The 22,432-nt window shown below is 41.8% G+C and overlaps 1 protein-coding gene across 1 annotated transcript in view; it reads left to right on the top strand.

Annotated features, from left to right (window-relative positions):
* LOC126397484 (cadherin-6-like) overlaps nt 1–22,432 on the top strand; it is a 91,342-nt gene that overhangs the window by 49,450 nt on the left and 19,460 nt on the right. Inside the window, exons 4-7 of the mRNA XM_050056322.1 lie at nt 3,165–3,284; nt 9,591–9,758; nt 12,120–12,307; nt 19,401–19,654. Of these exons, the coding sequence (XP_049912279.1) occupies nt 3,165–3,284; nt 9,591–9,758; nt 12,120–12,307; nt 19,401–19,654 (730 nt within the window). The remainder of the gene's footprint in view (nt 1–3,164; nt 3,285–9,590; nt 9,759–12,119; nt 12,308–19,400; nt 19,655–22,432) is intronic.

Here is a 22,432-nt window from a genome sequence, read left to right as displayed (position 1 = left end):
CTTCTATTCCACCTGGAACCCAGTAATGTCTTTTATTAACAAACTTCCAACCCTCCCTGACAACTCATAAATTCTTGATTACTAGATCCTGAGGGATGTTGCATGATGTCGCACAGCAAACACAGCCTCCTCATTTATTCTCAAGCTTTATTATCGAACTAGCTACCTCCACTTTATCTTTCTTTTTCTCTTTGTTTAACTATTCATACCTGTTGAATGATATCTTAACCTATCAATATCATAACTTTTATTTATTCATTTAGTTACTTACTTTATTTCCTTAGATTGGGATGCACTGGATGTTGTAGGGTGGGTGGGTGGAGGGGGGTTATATTTTTATGTGTTCTGTGAAAAATCAAAAAATATTATCTTTTTGTATAACTGTCTACATATACCTTGCTCTCAATAAAAATATTGTTAAAAAAAAAAAAAATGACGCACCCCCTGCAGTACTCCAAATTACCCCTAGTGGTACCTGACCCCTATTTTAGAGACGCTATTCGAAGCGATGATGTCCCTATAAAAAAAATGTAATGAATAGATGATTAAATATTGCATAAGAGTGTCTGAGGACCAACTTGTAGGTTGAATGTTTTTACTGAATTTAGACCTAAGAATTATAAGCCAGTGCAGGTCACTCACCAGTACGTCCTCCATTAGCTGTTATTTTTTCTCATTTTTTGGCTGTTTCCAGCCCTTTGCACACCTAGCAGGCTCCTAATTGCAATATTGTGGTCCGGCAAGCACAAACAAATATGGATTTTCAACCTCATCTGTGTCAGAACCAGCATGGAGGTCCATGCTTATAACATAGCTTGATTGCTCATCTTTATTTGATGCCACATACAGTCGCTCTGTTTTGTGCTGGACATGAAAACTGCCTCAAAAATGACATATATTGATATTTTTTACTTAAAAGTGTCGACATAAGTTTCACTAAGTTATGTGTTTAAAATTCAAAACACTGACATTCTTTCTTTGTATTTATCGACTGCACTGTATAATTTTGTTTTTAAGCATTATAAAATCACCCCATCACCTCCACCCAATCCTGACTGACCCTACAGCCCTCTCCCATCATGGAGATGTTTTTGCCATAAAAGGAAATTAATTAGTTGATAGATAAGACAAATAAACAAATAAGAAACAGACCAGAATAACACTAGTAATAACATAAAAATAAATAAATCATGAAAAAGAAATAATTAATGAATAAAAAAATGCCATTTTTTGTGTACAGCAGGCAAAGAGAGCTGCATTTAGTGTGTTTAGTGTGTAAAACCATATTTATTGATCATAAAACACACAATAATTAAGTGTTTACACGCATTATCGTGTGTGCTTGTATGTGTGAGGAGCTGGGATTAAAAGGCTTCTGATTCAAACAGGATAGAGATGTTATAAAATGCCAGTCTTACTGGATCAATGGGACTTTATCAATCATAATAACGATGCAGACTCAACAAAGAGGGCCCAACTAATTAAATGAGACTCTGAGCTGTTTTATGACCAGAGAATAAACAAGGTAAAGCGTCTCTGTGACGGTTACAGCACTGGCGCAGATAATCTTTTAAATACAGTATTGTATCTCATTAAAACAGTATTTCATTTAATTACTGGCATTGTCAGCTGTGTCATCGCAGTGAATAATTGAGGATTCCACTTTTCTGCAGTGGCAGTTTCTGAGACAGCACCATTTGCTTTTTTTCGTATTATCATTTCTTCTTGTCATTCGGCACCAAATTAAACTTTAATTCACCGTGCACTTTGGCTCTGGCTCTTAGTCTGAAAGTACATAGTGGCCTCATGAATATAGATAAACAATATAAAAAAGGCTCCTAATCAATACTTGCATGGAAACATGGTTTGAACTCTCTGTTCTGCTGCTGCGGAGCTTCAGGGACTGAGGGACATCGGTCTTGCAGCCCAGACATGTGACAGAGTTGTCACTTGGTTCAGCAACCCCAAGAGAGAGGCCAGCACTTATCTAAGGGCAGCACGGGTGCCCATGGCAACAACCGAGGTGTGATGTCACCGCTTGGCAGAGCATGTGTTCATGAGTGACTGCGTCGAGACACTGCCCCTTTAAATGTGACATACACTTTGAGTTTTATTATAGTCTCACGGCTCTGACATTCTTCTCTCGGAACTCTCAGTGTGGGACGACATTGATGCGCCGCTCCTTTGACAACTGAACGATTACAGTCGAGGTAATTTACTCCCCCTGCACAAAAAACTGCGATTATTCCTGACTTGTTTGTCAGAAAATTCTTTTCTCAAAAGCTTAAAGCCAGCGATGAGATGGCTGATATGGATCAGTGATATTTTCTAAAAGCCGCCATGTCAGAAAAGCCTCTTTGAGTCTAATTCCCTAGTTAAAGGTATTAGTGATCAAGGTTCGGTGAACTTGCTCGGGAATCCTCCCGAACTGTCACTTACACCAAATCAGACAGCCATGGTCTTTCTCTCTCTGCTTCTTGGTCCTATATCCTCCACACATACAAATGACATTGATTTTAAAGGAGGGAAACTCTCCTCTCACCCCTTACAGATCATAGCTGACATCAAATTAGAGAAGTTTCATGGGGTCGTTATCCCATTGTATTGCACAATTCTATATTTATACCACTTTGCCATTAAATATTTCTACTCAATTAATTTTCTTCTGCATGTAATGAGGCAACACTTGGCCCCGCAAGGCGCCATTTGGGAGGTAGCACTTGGCTAACCGTTTCCCTTTGTTCTACTGAAATAGGGCTTCAGCCTCTCTGGAAGAGAAAATGGATCACAGTCGTTCGCCTGCTATCAGATATTTGGCTTCTTAGACACTCCAGATCTGTGGATACACTAATAGGCTTCTTGGGGTTTGCAAAGAGCTGGTATCGGTGCCGCTTGTATGCTTAGAGAGATATACTTAGAAAAATACATTAGGACTTATCGATTTACCCGCGAGAATCAATCATGTATAAGTGGCCAAGGAGTAAAGATTGGTTTGGGTAATGCAAAGGGACAGAGATGATCAGTCACATTCTGCATGAGCATGATTAGAAGAGGATCCGACACCTCATCAGAAGGTGCATCAGCTTGACCAATTATCCAGCAGGCAATTTTCAGCAGTATTGAAGAGTTGATCTAAATCATTGTCATGAATCTTCTTCCCCCAGGCACCTCCGTAATTCAGGTGACAGCCACAGACGCAGACGACGCCACGTATGGGAACAGCGCCAAGGTGGTGTACAGCATTCTGGAGGGGCAGCCGTACTTCTCTGTGGACCCAGAAACCGGTCAGTGTTGACTTAAAAATCAAATCAACCAGAATGTACTCTTAATTTACAGTTATTGATGGTGTACTTTGTATTCCTGTCTCCATTTTGCTGCTTTTCCTTTCAAGCGTAGAAAGTGTGACATGTTCAGTGCAGAGAATCGGCTTCTTTCAAGGACTTTTTACAAATGACTATCTGTACCTTGAAGAAACACACTCTGCTTTACTAGGATGAAGGAAAGGAATGAAGCAAACCTAAACATTACTTTATAAAATACTTAATTGGATTCAAGTTAACATTAAATCTGAAAGTAGCAATGAACAGGCCCTACTGCGTCCCTACAAATTGGGGGGCACTATGGGACGCTGGTCGATGCAGCCAGCATTTTGCATGGTGTGCACGCTGGCTGTATTGTAAATTTTGTACCACTTCCAGTGTCCACTATGTAGAGAAACAATGTTGCTGTGTGTGAAATGGAGACCCCACAATGTAAAGTTAATGTAAATCCGATGATGTTTGTCACACAAGGCCTACTTCCTACAATTCATTATTGGCATGTAGATGTATTCAGGCCCGGAATCTTACCAAGCATGAGAACTTTGAGGCAGATCTGACCGTGTATGCTTACGTTTAAACGACTTCCTGTTTTATGACGAAATAGGAAAAATGGCTGTTCCGCCATGGTAACGTCATTTCACAAAATCTCAAAATTGGATCAACTTTTCATCGTTAATATCTTAAGATTGTACGGCCAAAACTTAAAGTTAATCTGGTTAAATCTCTAGGAAGAGTTTGTTAAAGTACAGTGCCTGGAAATGGTCAAAAATTCACTAAATTGCACATTAAATCCAAAATGGCTGACATCTTGTTGGATTTAGGGTCCTTACTATTACTTCCATGGTTTTTCTTTAAGGACTCGGGGTGTTACATGTGCCCACCAAATATTATACATCCAGGTGAGATATACCACAAGTGCTACTTTGTTGAAATTATGTAGGGGGCAATATTGAGCCATACTCAAGCATGGCACCAATAAAATATAAGTTTTTTCCCCAATTCCGATGCATATTTTTTAGCCATGCCCACGTGCACTGATCAATATGACTATCTAGATATTGGCTGATACTTGGCCTCATGTGCAAATTTGGGGAAATTCTGTTGTCTGGTAATTGAGGTATGCCTTTTTTTATACCACTTACACATACATGTATATGCATATACCACATTTTTTACACTTCATATATAAAAAAACGTGGTGCCTCGGATGAGTTGAGTTCAAAATGCTTTGGTAGGCCTATTCCCCAACACATACTGAAAATATCTACCAAGATTTATGATGACTGGACAAATCATTACGTTTTTGAGCATCTTTAGCCCCTCAAAAATGTGATTTCTTTGCTTAAATAATAATAATTCCTTGCTTTAAACTCGGGTCCTCGAACAGGTCAGTGCTCAAGTCCTATACTGTCAACCCTTGAGAGAATAAGATTTGATTACAGACAAAATTTATCCAGTGTAGTTGAGAATTTTGCTGTGTTGAGATCTTTGCAGCTCAGCATGCAATTTAGCAGAATCCAAAACATCAAAAGTGATCTTTCAGATCTTGGTGTTAGTCTTCAGGAATCAAAAGACAGATAGGGGCTTCTTTGATCATTTTGCACCAAGATTTTTCACTCATTCAGGGAGAAATCCATCATAGAAAAGGCAAAGATTATAACGTAGCCTCTGTAGACCAGCATGCACTGCAGCCATGAAGGATGTTGCTTTCTGACTAATGTGCACAACTCCTCACTCTTTCTTCCGTGGAAAAGCTCTTATCCTTCTGCTATACTGCCATTGCTCTCCCCACCTACATATGTAACCGAACCCAAGTTTACACCCTTTCGTCTGGAGGTGGCCATTCTGGGAAGACATAACAAATCACTAACGCAAGCAGAAATAGAGGAGGCAAGCTGAGCTTCATCAAGAAAGGAAATTAAAACAATTCATCACAAAATAACTCTTGGAATGCTGTGAATTTTCCTTTAACTGAACCAAAAATACCAACACGCCTGCCTCCTCTCGCAGGCTGATGGGCGAGGGGGATTTGTAGTAGAGAGAGTGGCAAATCACCAACCCCCCAAAAAATCTAGCCGCTTGCTAGTTTTAATCATTAATGTGCGCTTTGGAACACATCCCGCTCGTGTCTTTTTTGCTTAAACAAAAGGGGAAACGACAAAAAAAGCCATTTGCAGATTAGTGGAGGGATTAACAGTAATATGGTTTATCCCACATGTGGTATGTAAGCTGACATCCCCTCTTACACAAAGACATGCCTGGACATCACATTATAAGCAGGATTTGTTTCTCCTCTCCTCCTCGGTGTGTGTGTATTGTAGTCATTAAGCAGTAACAAAGGTAGACAGAGATACAGAGCAAGCGTGATGCTGCTATAAAGCGGCCATACGTTTGTTTCCTTTCCTCAACGATCGCTGCTCTCTTAACAGTGTGTTGTCCGTGAGATAAATTGCACATCGTTAGGCGGGAGAAAAAAAAAAAGAGAACTTGTCTTGTGCTTGCATTTTCCTTTTTGCCATGTTATGTATGGGAGGAAGAAAAGAGCAAGTTGGAGGGCCTTTTGAATAGCGTAGGCCAGTCTGATCTGAGCCTGAGTGATGCGCCACATCAGCCTCTCTTTCTTCCTTATTGTTTGATATGCAATGAATCATCTATTCAGACTGGAAGTGATGAAGTTTGTCAAAGCAGTTTATTTAGGGTGAAATTTATTTTTTCATCTTTATTCTCCCACTCCACTACTGTCTGTCTGCCTCTCTCTCTTCCCCCCAACCTGCTTCTTCTTTATGCCGCTTCAAATTCAAACGTGTAATAGCAGACGGGATTTAAGAAGCCGCTCTGATGGGAGACGGAGCGCACCTTTTGAATATGCTGCCAATTACCGCTTCACTCAGTCTCTGTCCTGACTCCAAACTGGAGATCTAACGTGTCAGAGCGGAGAAGTAAGCAACTGCGCAGCACTTGAAAGGCAGAACATTAACAGAGTCCTAATTCCAAAGAGGAGATAAATGGCGGCAAATACATTTGGAGGCAAATGTTACACGTGGAAAATTAAAGGAAAGCACTGTGGTTTTAGTTGATTGGCCCTTTGGTCCACTTACCAGTTAAATCATAAGAACACAGACACCAAAATGTGCTCCTGTGTGACCGCTGAGCTCCACGCCACCGCACGTACTCCGCAAGAGAAGTGACCTTTCAGTAATAAAATGTTCTTAGTGGTTTAATTATCTGGCCTGTAGATGCATAAATCTAAAAAATGAAATATCATTAATTCAATACAGCTGATGCAGACGGGCTGATTTTTAGATCTGTTTCAGGGGAGTACAGTGATCTTTAGATGTATGCAGTCCACCTGTGGAAAAGGTTCATTATTTATATGTCATGTGGCGGGCGGGTTGATTTTGTGAAGGTTGTTCACAAACCTGCCGCACTTGCAGTTTAAACAATCCTTTTCCATTTCACACAGAGATTGCATTATAGGGACACTACAAAGTCCCCTCTTTACACCACTTATTCATTTTTACACAGAACCAAACAATGGCAGCATCATGTCCATGCAGTGTGTGATTTTAGACAGCATGCAGGGAAGCAAAAGCGGCGTGCCATATAACACAAGCATCAGCAGCGCTTGCTAAACAATAACAATGGCGTAACATGGCAATGACGGTTATTTACTGTCCCTCTCATATGTCGGCTGATCTCGTCCTCTGGTCGGAGGGTAAGGATCTCCTTCACATCAGTGTTTTCCAAATTAGCAGACATTTTGGGCTGCTGCACTTCTTTTACTTCTTTTATGAGTTAGCTGCTAACTGCTACTACTGCTTTTTAAATCTCCCGGGAGTGGGCCACACATATAGCAAGTCCTCAAATCATCAAACCAATCCTGCCGGCTGTCCCTTTTGTATAGACATTGTTTTGGTGCTGTTATTACCTCTTCCTATGCAGCCTTTAAGGTGAGACAACTCTGGCCCCCCATTCCACAATTGTACCTCTTATACAGAACAGCAAGGCAGTGTAACAGCGTGAAATTCTGACCATGAAGAGGCAGTGTAAAAGGGGTCTATTATTGGCACTGTTCATACTGTGTACAGTACATCATAGTCGCATATAGCTGCATTCACTTATGCACACTGTGTTTGTGCCAGTCCAGTCCTGACACCTTCAAATGCTCTAAAGTGGCACCCCCAGAAATTTTTCATAAGATAAGATGAAGCCTCTGAAGATTTTGGGGTGGCACACCAAAACCAAAAACCATAACTGAATTTCACCAATTCTTTTATGGTGTTGTTGTATACATTGTAGTTGAAAACTTTGTTAATATGAAAGTGAAGGAATGACATAATGATATACTTGGGTTTCTTATTTTACATTTAAAATGACTAATTATCTGATGTGACCAATGTCGGCACAGTTAACATTTTAAGTTCCACAACAGTCCTGTTTTTATGTGTTATGAATCTATACATGTTAGATGATTCATTACTCTTCAAATAGGCTAGTTATCCTTTTTTTCAAAAGAAAGATTTACTGGGAACAGCAAACTAGACCAACATGGTTGGCTCCAATGGATGCCTTGGGTTGTCTAGTTTCACAAAATACCACTACCTTCACACTGGCTTAAAAAATGAGTACACCACAGCCTCTGAAAAGCAGTTATGTTGATCTCCAAATATTTTTGCCAGGAGGGGCCAGTGAGGGTGCCAGCAATTATATCAGGGTGGTCATGCCCCCCGCCCCCAGCCACTGATGCCTTGTTTTACCCAGATCATACTCCTGGAATACTGTGAATTTATAGAGTCAAGTTATTTCTGCTGCTATAAAAAGACACTGTTGACCACAGTTGAAGGGTCAACGAGGTCAGGAGGTCCTCAGTAAATGCTTTCAGTCATGGAAAGTCAAGAGTAAAATGGGCAAATGAGCTGCTGATGATGCATCAGAGTCCCACTCAGCAAATACAATACAAGTGGTTAAAAGTTTAAGTTTTGTGCTGCAATTTTCAGCAAGGTCAGGTTTTCATCCAGACTTTTAACAAATTAAATGTCGGAATCAGAGTTGCCTTTACTGGCCAATATGTGTAAACATACAAGGAATTTGACTCTGGCACTTAGACAGAAATATAACAGCCATAAACAAGATAACAACACTGGATAGATAAGGGTAAAGAACAGACAGGTCTATTATAGACAAAAAAGTTGTATAAATATGTGTAAAATGCATCACTGACCAACAATAGAAGTGAAATGTGTATAAAGCACAGCTGCCATCCGAGGCAGCATCTTCATGAACCTTGATAAATTCTTTCAGGATTGCAACTAATGGTTATTTTCATAATCAAGGAGTCTTCCCATCATCTTCTTGATTGATCAATTTATTGTTTTGTCTACAACATGTAAGAAAAATTGTGAAAAATGCCCATTTTAATTCACCATGGCCAGTGTTCTATCTGACTGTCAGTTCGAGACACTCATCAGGTATTGTGTGTGTACATATACTGTATATATCGAAACATAGCGGTAAATTCTTACATTTGAAAACTAACTTGCAAATGTTTGGCATCTTGCCTTGAAGAATGACTAAATCCGACTACTTTATTTGCTGATTTGTTTTCAGTCAACCAACTATGTCTCATCTTAAGCGGAGATGCTACTGAGGAAAACATTTCTGGTCTAAAATTGTATGGAATTTTATAATTAATATCTTTAAGAGCAATTTTTCTGAAGGTTTTTATAGAGGGATTTGTTCATATATCATTCATAGCCTGATATATAGTACATTTTATTCCTAAGAACATGGCAAGAAATGAATTTTTAAGGCTGTTGACAGTATTTTCTGATTTATGGGGTGATAAAAAGAGATATGTAAGATTCTCTCTGTAAAAAGCTTGACTCTAATATGTAAACAAAATGAAACAGGAATTTTGAACCTGGCTTTATCCAGTGTAGAGATTTCTGTTGTGGACATATTTAACGACATAATGGATCATTTTCATATTTAAACAGAAAATTTCAGTAAACTTGTAATAAACAGAATAGTTGTTTTAATGCAAGTTATCAGCTGGGAAAGTTTCATGGTGACATCTATAGTTAAAAGTTTTCCCCTCCTCACCTGTCATATTGAGATAAGGATTTTTATGAGTCTGCAGATTGTAAATCCCTCTGAGACAAACCTGTGATGTTGGGCTGTTTAAATGCTCTTGACTTGACTTTATAATAACCAGATGGCTGTTATTTTTTCTGAATAAACTCTCACCATAGATCTGTCACTTCTCCTCAGGCCTCATCAAGACAGCCCTGCCTGGCATGGACAGAGAAGTGAAAGAAAACTACCAGGTTGTGATCCAGGCTAAAGACATGGCAGGACAGATGGGTGGGCTCTCAGGCACCACGACAGTCAGCATCACCCTCTCCGACGTGAACGACAACCCGCCACGCTTCACGAAGAGTGAGCACAGCCTTCTGGAACACCCCCCTCTCCCTCCACACACACACACACACACACACGACACACACACAGAGTGACCAATACTCATGAAAACCACTTGTCAGTGTGAGCCAGTGCCAGGCAGGCAGCCCCCATCTGGTGTCAGTTTCAAAATGAATTTGGATTATTGCAGGGAGCTCTGGGTTTTGTGTGACTAAGGCGGGCCTCTTAAAGGCAGCGAATAATTAAATATAGAGCCATATGACAGAGCGAAGGGTCCTGCAAAGTGCATCAGATCAGCACTGTAATCCCTATTAAATGAAGAGAGTACATTCACTGGGTTTTATCTCCCCTACTCTTCCTCTCTCTTTGTCTATCTCATGCTATTAAGTCTTTCTTCTGCTGCCTTTTACTCCATAAAAACCAATGTTCTCAATTTAGTGCTCCAACTGTCCTTGCTGCATTTTTTTCCCTCCTTTTTGTTACCCTCTCACTCATCAATCATCAATCCTCCCTTTCTACTCCCATCCTACTCACTTTCAGTCTCACACATTGTCTCCCTTTCTTCTCTCACCCCCTCCCCCCCCCCTCCTCCCCCTCCCCCCTCCCACTTCCTCTCGTGCATCTGGCAAACGGCAGCCAGATCAGATTGACAGATTACCGGTGTCGTCGTGTTTCCCCTCAGTAACAGCGAGCGCCNCCCTTTCTTCACTCCCCCCCCCCCCCCCCCCCCTCCTCCCCCTCCCCCCTCCCACTTCCTCTCGTGCATCTGGCAAACGGCAGCCAGATCAGATTGACAGATTACCGGTGTCGTCGTGTTTCCCCTCAGTAACAGCGAGCGCCTACTGTACAGTGGGCGACGCGTGTGCACAGGCGCGAGGCACACACGCGACCGCGGAGCTCCAGCCGTCCCCCCATTTATCATGCCCTCCTCCCACCAGCTCGGGGGAGGGATTGAGTGGGGGGGGGCAGACGCTGTCATCTCAGCCCCTCCACCAATGAATGAACAGCGAGAGGAGGGAGAGAGATGGATACGAGAGGGATGGAGGAGGTGACAGGAGGAGAAGATAGAGGAAGAAAGAAGAAGAGTGATGCAGACGACAGAAAGACAGGCTGTGACGGAGGGAGGGGGGGACAGACAGAGAGGACAGACAGAGAGGGGGGAGATTGAAAGAGGGAGAAAGAGGAAGAGATATTGTAATGGGACACCCAGAGGAGGTAGAGTGTCAGGCAGCGATATCATTGTTGTCTGCCGGAGTGATGCCTCTTCTTTTCCACCCAATGCTAAATACCTGTTAGCCCAGGGAAACCTTCTCGTAGTGCGTCGCTTCCAGTGTGTGTGTGTGTGTGTGTGTGTGTGTGTGTGTGTGTGTGTGTGTGTGTGTTTTTGTGTGTGTGTTTTTGTGTGTGTGAAGGCAAGTGTCAGCGTCACAGAGACCTGCCGACTCAGGCGTTGCCAAAACACTGTCAGCATGTTTTATTAGTGTGTCAGTGCTGTTTGTCTCCGCAGGCTGTGTGTATATCATGCTCGCTCCCTCCCGCAGTCCGGCTATTTATTTAAGCATACGAGATGCAGCTGGGGCCGCTGCGGCCGACAGGCAGCCATCAATTCATCCGCCTCAAACCAGGAAATCATCTTACAGAATAAAAAAAAGGAAGAAGGAGAAGAAGCAATTAATTTATGTTGAGCAAATTGGCCCAGAATTTATGTTACATTCTAAACTTGGAGTAGTGAGTCAATACCGCTTGTAGCAACTCACGTGAAAGGCCAAATGTCTGTTTTGGAAATGAAATATGTTTTACCGCATATGAAATGGCTGCTCCACAGCTGATCTACAAACGTTGCAGCACTAAATCTCCCACACGGTTTTCTCTCTTTCACACGCTCTCCCTCCCCGGCTGCCTCGTACATTGCCGCTCTCTGATTGGCTCTGACTCACTCTCTCCCTGACTTGCTCTCTTGTCTTCTTGCTCTCTGACTCACCCGCTTACACTCAGTTCTCCTCTTTTTTCACTAACAGGGTCATAAAAAGATACGCAGGTTGTGACGCTCGGTGGGTGTCAGGGGTGGTGGTGTTTCTTTTCTAGGCTGGTGTATCCTCCGTGTCTTTGTGAAGTAATCTTGGGTGGATTTTAGGGCTTCTCCATGATACTTTTAATCGTGATATAATCTCAGAAGACACATCAATGAAATGAATTGTGTGAAAAACTGAAAGTGGACATGAAAAGAAGGGCGTGACCTGGGTTGTCACGACCCTGCTCACATACACCATCTCTGACTCACCTACCCTCCCTGTAACCTTTCCTTCTCCAACTTTTTTCTTTTTCTGTACTTTTTTCATGCGACCACAGAATCACAAAGATAGTATTGTGTCTCTGCAGCCCTCTATGAGTTCAGAGTGCCCGAGTCCAATGAGGTCGGGTCTGCGGTGGGAGTGATCCGGGCCATGGATGCTGACATCGGCGAGAACGCAGAGATGGACTACAGGATCATTGGAAGCGACGGCCCCGGGATGTTTGACATCACCACCAACAGGAGCACACAGGAGGGCGTCATCTTGCTGAGGAAGGTCAGGAGCTCTCTGTTGGTGTTCTGTGAAAGGTGTTGTGGGGTCGTATTTACAATGGTTTTCTAGGGACATGGTTACCCATGTTTTCTCCCCCATTTTAACAGTTCCAATTTGATTCACTAACTTAAATCTCTTAGTCTTACTGCTGCCAAAATCCAGAGGAGAGAAGCTCAGAGTTTCTGTGTTTCCCCTCTAACTGTACAGGCTCAGCCAGCTGCTATCTACATTTTTTTGTCAGTTTCCCAGAATTTCCATGGTCATGAAATTCCTGGAAAAGTTCTGAAATTGGAAAAAACAGTTTTCTAGGCCTGGAAATAGTTTAGAATTAACAGAATGCCTGAGAAGAGTCTTGAATATACATTGTTTTCTCTATTGTTAAACAAGTATAGAGGTCTGGATAAGCAATATCTGGCCACTGCGTTGGGTCAGTCATCCACTTCAGCGTGGGAAGCCTCATGAAGGGACATGACAGCCATCAACCTTAAATTCAAGCAATCGTGTACGCTTAGATTCAGGCAGGTCGATCAAAAAATTATTAGACATAAAAAGTCAAGAAATAAATGCAATCAAACTTATCAAAATTATAATCCAAATACACATTAAATTGCATTAACATCTACAGGATGGTCAGTTTTCTTTCCCCCAAAAAGGGGCGCTGTCTTGATTGTTTTGTGAAGTACCCATATGTGCCTGTCTGGTCTATTGGCATATGCAGCTAGTTGGCGACATGAATGTCTAATGAGCGAATAGGAGTTTGCTTATCCACAAATGCCTGTGAAGTGCAGGTGTAATAATGTATGGTTGTGTCACTCTATGGGTCTACCCATTAAACTACTGAAACAAAGTCATGGAATTGGGGTAAAATGTCATAAAAAAGGAACCCTGGTTTTCATACAAACTTAACTAGGGGTATAAGTACACAGAAATCATGGTTTAGTTCATACTCCGCTATAGGAGTCCTAGAAAAATGATTGTGTAAGGATCAGTTTGTTTTCATTTATTGTGAACAGACAGTAGTGCAAGTGTCAAAGACAGACAAAATCCTCCTGCTGGGGATCCCACAAGAAACTTTGGTAAACTATTTTCATTTTGAAAATAAGCAACATTTCAAACAGTTCTGTATTCCACAGTTTCAACCCTTTCCCACAAGGCAACAGGTCACAACAGGCTTTAAAACTGAAAAGCATCTCTCATGCTGAGAAATTTAAAGTACAAAATAAATAGAATGATAAGAAATAAAACTTGAACATGAGGAGTATAACCATTAGTTCCACCTTGGCTGTATGCCAATGTTAACACTAACTGCTTTTTTTTTCTTTTGCCTCTAAATGCTGCTTGAAAGCAGAGGGTAGAAAGAGTTGGGCCGCTTTTTGTTTTTTCCTTATCCCAGTGATCACCACATCTGGGTGATGCAGTTGAGTGTGTGTTAACATGATAGACATGTTCACATTCGCATAGCAAACAACAGCGGGGCAACACTGACTCTTTCTGTTGCTGCTGTAGCTGTCTGGGCAACTGCAGGTCGGTCTTCCAGCTTCGGTTTACAAAATATATATAGTAGGGGGTGCTTGGCCTGAAAAACGCTGAGGACTCCTGCCTTAGCATATGTTGCAAACAGCATCCAGCAAAAGGTTCCTGGACTTTGGCTGTGCATTACGTGCCTAAATGTTATAAATGTCAGGCGCATCAGTGTGACCAATGAAAATGTTTATTTGCAGTTGGTTTGACTTGGGTTTTGGTCCCATGTAGGTCAGAAATAAAACAGTGGTATCTGTTTACTGCTCAGTCAAACAGCCTCACTTTGTTTTAAGACTTGAGTCAGTCAATAATCAGCATTTTTCCATCAGGCCATCCACAATCTGAGCAACCACAGTCTGATTTCATGCTGCAAATGGCACAAGTAGTTTTCCCACACAACAGCAGGACACAGTGGAGGTGGTTACCTTGCTGAAGAGCTGGAGGTGTGCAGCTCTTCATCTAACAGCTCACTGTGGCTGCTCCTTCTTCTCTGTAATCCTGCAATATTTAAGACTGCACCCCAGAAGTGACCGTCTGAACTTGTTTTGTGGAATATTTTTGATGAACAATCACAGTAGGCACTACCCGCAGTGACAAATGTTTCCCAGTGACTGGTTCACAATAAGAACCCCCCTGTGTTTTGCCAATTGAAAGCCTTTATTGTGAAACAGCAGTGGCGCATGTTTCCTATGAATCACTGAAGTGTGAAGGCAATTTGACTCCAGTTTGTTCATTACTAATGCAGCAATTAAAGGGATAGTTCAGATTTTTTTGAAGTGGGGTTGTATGGGGTACTTATCCATAGACATTTTATTATAAACAGTAGATATCAGTCAGGATGCCCCCAGTTTGGAGAAGCAGGTTGGAGTCTGATATGGAAGCTAAGCAATGTACGGCTGTGGAGGGGTCAGCAACAAATCGTGTTTTAGCCATCCAACAAAAGTCTCACCTAAAAAAATCTATATCAGTTGAAATATAGCCTATATGGAAGATTTTTACGCTGCTTTACCATTATGTCAGACAGTGATTTCCAGCTGCAAAATGAAGCCATTGCATTGCTCTTTTTAAAGCCAGACTCCATTAAGAAATACAGTAATTTAACATTGCTGAACACAAGAGCTGCTGGTCTACCTTTGCCTCGATCAGTTAGTTAGTGTGCTTAGTGGTGTTTAAAAGGCTTAGTTTGGATTCACCAAAATCACACAATAAAACAAACTAACCAACTGATTGAGGCATCAGTAGAACTGCAGCTCCTGTTGTCAGCAAGCTAAAATTACTGTTTTTGTCAATGGAGTCTGGTAGCTTTGAGGAGAGCATTGATGGGGCCATTAATTTCTTTCCCATTGAAATGGGCTGTGAAAATACCCTCAATACAGCAAACACTTAAACAGACACTGATTATTTCGGTGGCTAAATATGTTTTGCTGCTGACCCCTCCACAGCAGTAGATTACTCAGCTTCCATGTCGGACTCCAGCCTGCTGCTCCAAACTGGGAGCATGCTGACCAACATCTACTGTATGTAATACACTGTCTATGGATAAGTACCCCATACAACCCCAGTTTAAAAAATCTGAATTATCCTTTTAACAAAGCATGAGTTCATGTTCATTTGTTAGCCTGTAAATATTATGAACAGCATGATAACAATGTCATCATCTATTATTTGCAAGATTGTTATAACTACTGTAAATGTAGCATTTACATACTTTTACTTTTGTTTTTGTTTTTGAATTCATTTTTTCTATACCAAACTGACACCGTTGCTTATACTGTAGGCATCACACTTCTTACTTGGGCAAAGAAGAAACCACACAATGAACTGCACTCAGTAAAGAGAAGAGCGATGGAAACTTTTTATTACCATACGCTCTGACAGCCACAGGATGGACAGTAGAATGATTAAATTTCAACTTACACTTGCCTACAATCCTGGTACATGTGTTTTCAGCGAGATTCATTTTTCCTCTCAGCTGAGACCAAAGCAGAAATATTGATGCTAATATGGATCGTAGCATTCAGCAGTGTGCTGTGGTGTGTTTCTGATGTATTCAACAGAATCTGCCAGTTGCCTTATCAGGCGCCCTCTCTGCAGCCTTCGATTGATCGCTTCCATCATGCCATCATTAAGTGGAAGATGACATAATTGCCTTTTGTAGCCGCAGCAGTGCTGTAGTGGATGTGGTGTGCGGGCAGAGTGTGTGTGGGGAGTGAGCGTGCCCTAATTCTGAACCTACTAATTAAACGGGCTTGTCAAGTGGGAGTGTGTCCCATCTCCGCTTGTACCGGCCCTTCAAAGCAACATATTCCTCCCGTTGACGTGCGCCCCCAGCCCCCCCCCACCTCAACACACAACGGCGCAAATCACCAACTCACATTATGTTATTATTCATGGCTTCAGAAAACGGCTCGTTCTATCTGGATTTTTCATGCTTTCATTGGCTGTTTCCAGCGATCACGGACTCGGCATCCTTTCATATGTACAGTAGGCAGATCCAGCTGCTCCTGCTCAACGCCGGGCGCAGTATTCATTAAAATGCACCGCTCCCCAATTATCCCCATCAATGGGGAGATACCTTCAGTGGCTACAACTTCAAAAAAAAGTTCATAAAGGGAAACATAAAAGCAGAAACATACCACCAACCTGCACTGAAATGCACAAGGACAGAGAACATTAGCAATCATGCAGGAATCAGGCTACTAATCATTGTGTGCAGTCCATAAATTATGGGATGTAAGAGCAGTGTACAGTAGATGCAGGATTATAGAGGATCACACATGAAAAATAACAAAGCTGCCTCCTTTTAAGTTAACAAATGGGTACAATGAAAGCATGTACACAAACAGAAAAGGTCTTGCATATATATACATTATATTACTGTATATAAATATATTTACAGGCAAAAGCAACTACCACAAAATGAAGCCATGTTGATTCGAGATTCACAAAATGCTTTACTACTGTCATCTGTTCAATGTGAACTTAACATCTGAAATATAAATGTAGACATAGAAGTGCTCAGCAGATGTGTCCTTCAGCAGCATGATATTATTTTATTTTGTATGTCTTTTTAATCTTCCCTCCTCGTTGATAGATTTGAATTTAGAAATGCGCACAACCTTGATACTCCCTTACAAATTAAAGTAGTTGTTGTTTGTCTGCATTAAAATTCCTGTTTTCCATCTAGCAGTCAAATGAAACGGCACACCAAAGTTCTTCCATCCACTGACACTTCAAACCGCAATATTTTCTCCATCTCTTATAAACCAATCTGATGCACTGATCTCTGCATTTAACAAAAAAACAAACAAATAAAACAAAAATGAACAGATGTCACCCAGCAGACAGCGAGAGACAACTTTGACTGATTGTTTCATAGAGTGTGGCAGGGATCAGGGAATCAAGTTGAAGAGCACAAACATCCAACAAGTTGGGATGTCTTTATTTCTGCCTAAAGAAACAGAAACAGAGAACAAAAGAAACTTAACACTATCTAACATCAATGCTCAATAAATGCATTAATGAGATGCAATAAAAGATGAAAAAAATATAATAAAAGTTTACCTGAAATAGATTATTTGTCTAATCTATAGACTGTCTAGCTAAAGCAAGCTAAATTTGGGAAAGGCAAAAAGAAAGGCATAATTTGAAAATACATCCGTCTCTTGCAGCTCTCCCCTCTCTATCCAGGCGATCACAGACATATGCACACACTTCATACAGTAACCTAGTGTTTCCCATACATTGATTTATATAATATTCTTTTATTGTAAAGCCCTTTGTCATTTTATCAGACAACAAATGGGACAAGGATTAGTGAGCTAGCGTTAGCCACCCCGCAGTCCCGCCACCTTGTTCCCCGCCACTGTGGACTGCTTTATCAGGATGAGAGCTGGAAGCAGCTCCAGAGACTGATCTTCGGTCAGCAGCTGTAGCGGCTTGAATTTGCCTAGCGCAAACCTCCAGTGCTGCATGTCACGGCAGCTGCGATGGCTCTAACCTGTGTAAAAGCAGCAACTGAAAGTTTGTTGATCTGGCTGGATTCGCTGCAGTTTGGTCGCCTGGAGCTGAGGTTTGTGCTGGCTGGATTTGGGATGTTGCTGCCGCTGACTAGGTGTGAGGTTTTCTGTAGCAGGGGGAAAAAGACGAGGGACACACTGCAGTGTTTCCCACAGAATAAGAATCTATGGGTGGTGAGAGCTGATGGTGTTTCTTTTTTCTTGCCTGTGTGTCAGTCTGTGTCCCCTGTCTAAATTTCTGAGGGTTTTGTGGGTCTGTGCTTGCAGTACAGTCGTAAGTCTTCATGAGCTCATTTTTTTCCTCAGCGGCAGTTTGTGGAATTTTGAGTCACGGGGTGAATAATGCATCAGTTGAACTGATTTGAGCTGTTCAGATCAGATCGATTGATTAGAGGATGGATGAGAGGAGCAGCTGCTGCAGAGGCGAGTGAAAGCAAACTTTTAGACTTGGCTGAATGAATGGTTGTGTTTCACTTTCACTGTGCCTAGCGCAATGACAAACCAAATGGTATATATATATATATATATCTACTGTGATTCAAGGCGGCTCTAAAATTAGCTCCATAGATGTGAGCCTTTAGCTCCAGTAAGCAGGAATCTAAACTATTAGCAACAATTTCTCTCCATCTCTGAAACTCCTCCTCCATATTGACGTGTTTTATTGCGTGTCTTTTAAACTCTCTTTTTGATATGTCCACCTTCCTTCTTTGGGTTGCTTTGCAGTGTAGGCTTTTCTTGCCAATGCTGGAATAGTACGTTTCTCTGCAGGATTCTCTGCCATCGAATGAGGCTTTCACCATCTAAAGGGATGTCCACGAGCATCTGCATTAGTAGAAAAGCCAAAAGGAACGCCCTCTCTCTGAAATGGCCCTGGCCAAAGTCTTCCATCACTGGCTAGATTTTCTAAAGCCTGAAAACAGAGCCAAAAGGGACTGCAGAAGTCTAGCTTTCTCCCAGACCACTAAAATTACAATATGCTGAAAGTTTATAATGTGTTTTAGCCCAGTGATGCCAAAATTAATTTGAAACAACAACAACAAAACCACACTTAGTCCAACCAGATTCCCTGGCTGAAAATACGCACATTAACCCAGTCATGTTGTTGTCATGCTAGTTCCTCACCAAAATGCCACATCTGTTACGTTAGTCAGGATGTGGCAGCAGTTAATGAAAGGCCTTTACATGATTACAAGAGCACAGGTCTGAGCTCTGCAGCAGCCCTTGTGTGTCCATCAGCAGTCTTGTTAGTGTCCTTGAACAAGACACTGAGCTCCTTCACACGTGCTCATTAGACGATGCTCTGGAAAAGATTGCCAGTTTAATGAATAAAATCCCAATCTGACCTGAAATTAAATGTGGCAGGATGCTCTGAATGGTTATTAGTTTTCCCCAAATCAACAGCTAAATGTGCTGCTGCATACAAATGGGTGTTTAAAAGTAAATATTAAGGGACAAACAAAAAGTCACAGTGGAATTTTCTTTTTACTTCAACAAAACAAAGAAGCAAAGTCACGGTTGTGTTCAACATCTTCCCCATGCTTCTTTCTGTTTTGCAGCCTCTGGACTTTGAGAGGAAGCGTCAGTACAGTCTCCGTGTTCAAGTGGAGAATGCCCACATCAACCCCCGCTTCTTCTCCGTGGGCCCCTTCAGGGACGAGGCCACCATCAAGATTATTGTTGAGGACGTGGACGAGCCACCGGTGTTTGAGCGTGCCAGCTACGTCATGGAGGTCAAAGAGGATGCAGCCAAGAACACCATTATTGGCTCTGTCAGCGCGTCCGATCCTGATGACAAAAACAGTCTTGTCAGGTACTGAACCACATCACATCTTGAAGGACCATATCAGTGTTTCACAGTGTTTTGATCGGACTAAAACGTATCCCATGGCCTGTCCTAAGGGGTTATCTCTAGGTCTGAAAAGTAAAGCCAGTGCGGAAGTGCCTTTAGCCTTCATTCCTTCTAATGACCAGCCGGGGGCAACACCACTGATTTTCCTGATGAATTTAGGGTGTCAATCACCAGGCCCAAGTCTTCTTCAATGGTCCCATTTAGAGTAAAACAGACAGTATGCTTTAGAGTGTGGTGACCGTGTGATTGACAAGTCGCTACCATAGCGGTGTCCTCTGATTCTCAGTCAGATCCATCTACTTCTGGCTCCAAAAAAACAAAACAGCAAAGGCCAACATAGCAAATTCTAGGCGTCACAGCAGTAGCCCACAAACTAATAGGTGATGTTATACAGGCGACATCCACTTTTTTTTATATAGTCTATGTATGATATGACCAAAAGCTCAGGGAGAAGCGACTAAGTAAATCACAGGTTTATAAGAGAGGTCGTCCTTTCAAGTTTTCAAATTGGAGGAATTTTATTCTGATAATTGTGAATTTTTTTGTGTATGCTCTTAAATGAATTTAAATGGTCCTGAATTGCTGTGTCAGGCAATTACAGAACTTATTACTTTATGCATTCAAGCAATGAAAGGGCTCCAATTAAAAGAGCTGTATGCAGCATTCATAGCATATCTATGATGAAGAATCTGAGCTGGGATTGCCTGCACACGGCCTCAACATGGAGGTTGCTAAACTAGCAGCTAGCAACTAACGGTGCTAACACCAGCAACAGTGCTGACAGAGCTAAGAGGCGAAGGGTGGGCGTTAAACTTCCATGACAATGGCGTTCCACCACCATGGGTCGTGACAGTGTTATCAGCAGTAACCACCTAATAAGGGCAGCACAAAGTGGCGGCAAAGAGCTACCCACTGGGATACACGCATTAAGTGGACACATGCTCCAACATGCACATGTGGTTGGACCAGCTTCCATAACAAAGAACAGACCCAGCTGACCACCAGCATCATTAGACACTGATATTTGGTTGAATTAAGGTTGTAACATCAAGTGACCAAAATCCAGTGTCAGGACAGATTCTAATGCCAATGTAAATGTGGCATAGAATACTGACAACAGATGGCGTTGATATTTTGTTCATTTTAAGTTTTGTGTTGCGAAGTAACCAAAATCCAACGTCTTCCAATTGTCTCATGCCACTGTCATCTTGTTGTAGAGTAACAACATTTAGTCCCAAGATATGGAAAACAAACCCAACATCTGCAAACATCATTACGTTATTGTCCACACAATCGTTAAACATTTAAAATGTCACCAGAATGGTTTTTATTCCAACCACAATTTAGCATCTGTCCAACATTTGAGTCCAACGTCTTAATGACGTCGTATTGAGGTCGGGTGCCAGCTCATGATTAACTCGGATTACAACACACACACAGGGAGCGTGACCTCATTCTCTGGTCAGCACGTCATTAGTCCACTTTATCTTTAAATAGCAAATCTGTTTGCTGTGATATTAATTCTGTCAATGTCACATAGAGCACCTTAAGATGAATTATTTTATAAATGTGGTTAAAAAGCTCCAAAGTGGATCTTTGTCCTGAGAGTTTCTTCACCATAAACATAATCACAGCATTAAAGTACATGATAAGGCCTTGGCAGAGAGACACATTGTTCTGTTAGACATACCAAACTCTGCTAACTACTGAAATGTGACAGAAGTTCACCTACGCAACTTCACAAATTCATGGAGATACAAAATTATGCAAGTATTCTATGAAATGGGAGTAATGGCAGCGAGGTGTGAGGCTGCGCCTTCCACTCTGTCTCAAAGACTTTTTCATTTTTATGATGCACTAAGGGAGTTGGCTCTCAAGGTTGAAGTTCCACCACTTTATTGCAGGTGTCAAATATGATATCATTCTCTTTTATCGCCTATCATCAAGGAAGTAGCTACCCCGTGGCATTTAAAGCCGCGCAGTGGAGAAGGAGGGCCGGTAAAGCCCGGAGGCTGCCTGGCATGAGGAAGTCACAGAGACGGTTATCTTCATTCGCTCGCCGCGACAGAGGAGCTCACTTAGGCATGGATGTGTACACAAATCTCTCAGTAAGCAAGGGTGTCTGCGTGCATGAACATTCAGTATGTGCGGCATATAGACACAAGAACACAGGCGGATTCGACAGGATCATAATGGCCTATTTCCTATTAGATTTAAGCAGTCAGTGTCATCCCAAGCCAGTATGATGGAAACTCATTATGTTCAAGCCCTTAAAACATGAACAATACTCAAGGTTCTGAGTCCTGAAATTAAATTTTTTCCTCTTGTCACACATGCAGGGATATTTTTTGAATGGGGAGCAGATAACCAAAAGTTTTAAAAAGCTGCCAACTCTTAAAATGTTTTTTATCAACCCTGGTTACAATAAAGTATTTTAGAGCTGCGATTTTCTAAATACTGTTTCCTGTCTTACCGAGGGCAGACCTTCAGAAAAAAATAGTTTGGTGTGAAAAATCATACAATTTAAAGGGCCAGTGTGTAAAATGGGTTGAAAACAGTGACATCAGTGGTCAAATTCTAGATTGCAGGGCTCACTCGCTCACCCCTCCCGTCGGGTAAATGACGGTGGCCTCGTAGGGACAAAAAGCCTTGCGCACGACTTTTTCAGGAGTAGGTCTATCTAGCAACGAGGTGAATGTTTATTTAGAAATCTAAACCATGTTACGATATTGTAATGAA

This window comes from Epinephelus moara, chromosome 11, assembly GCF_006386435.1.
Source record: "Epinephelus moara isolate mb chromosome 11, YSFRI_EMoa_1.0, whole genome shotgun sequence".
NCBI lineage: Eukaryota > Metazoa > Chordata > Actinopteri > Perciformes > Serranidae > Epinephelus > Epinephelus moara.
The sequence above is the reverse complement of the archived record's forward strand: the minus strand, read 5'-3'. Positions and strand labels throughout refer to the sequence as shown.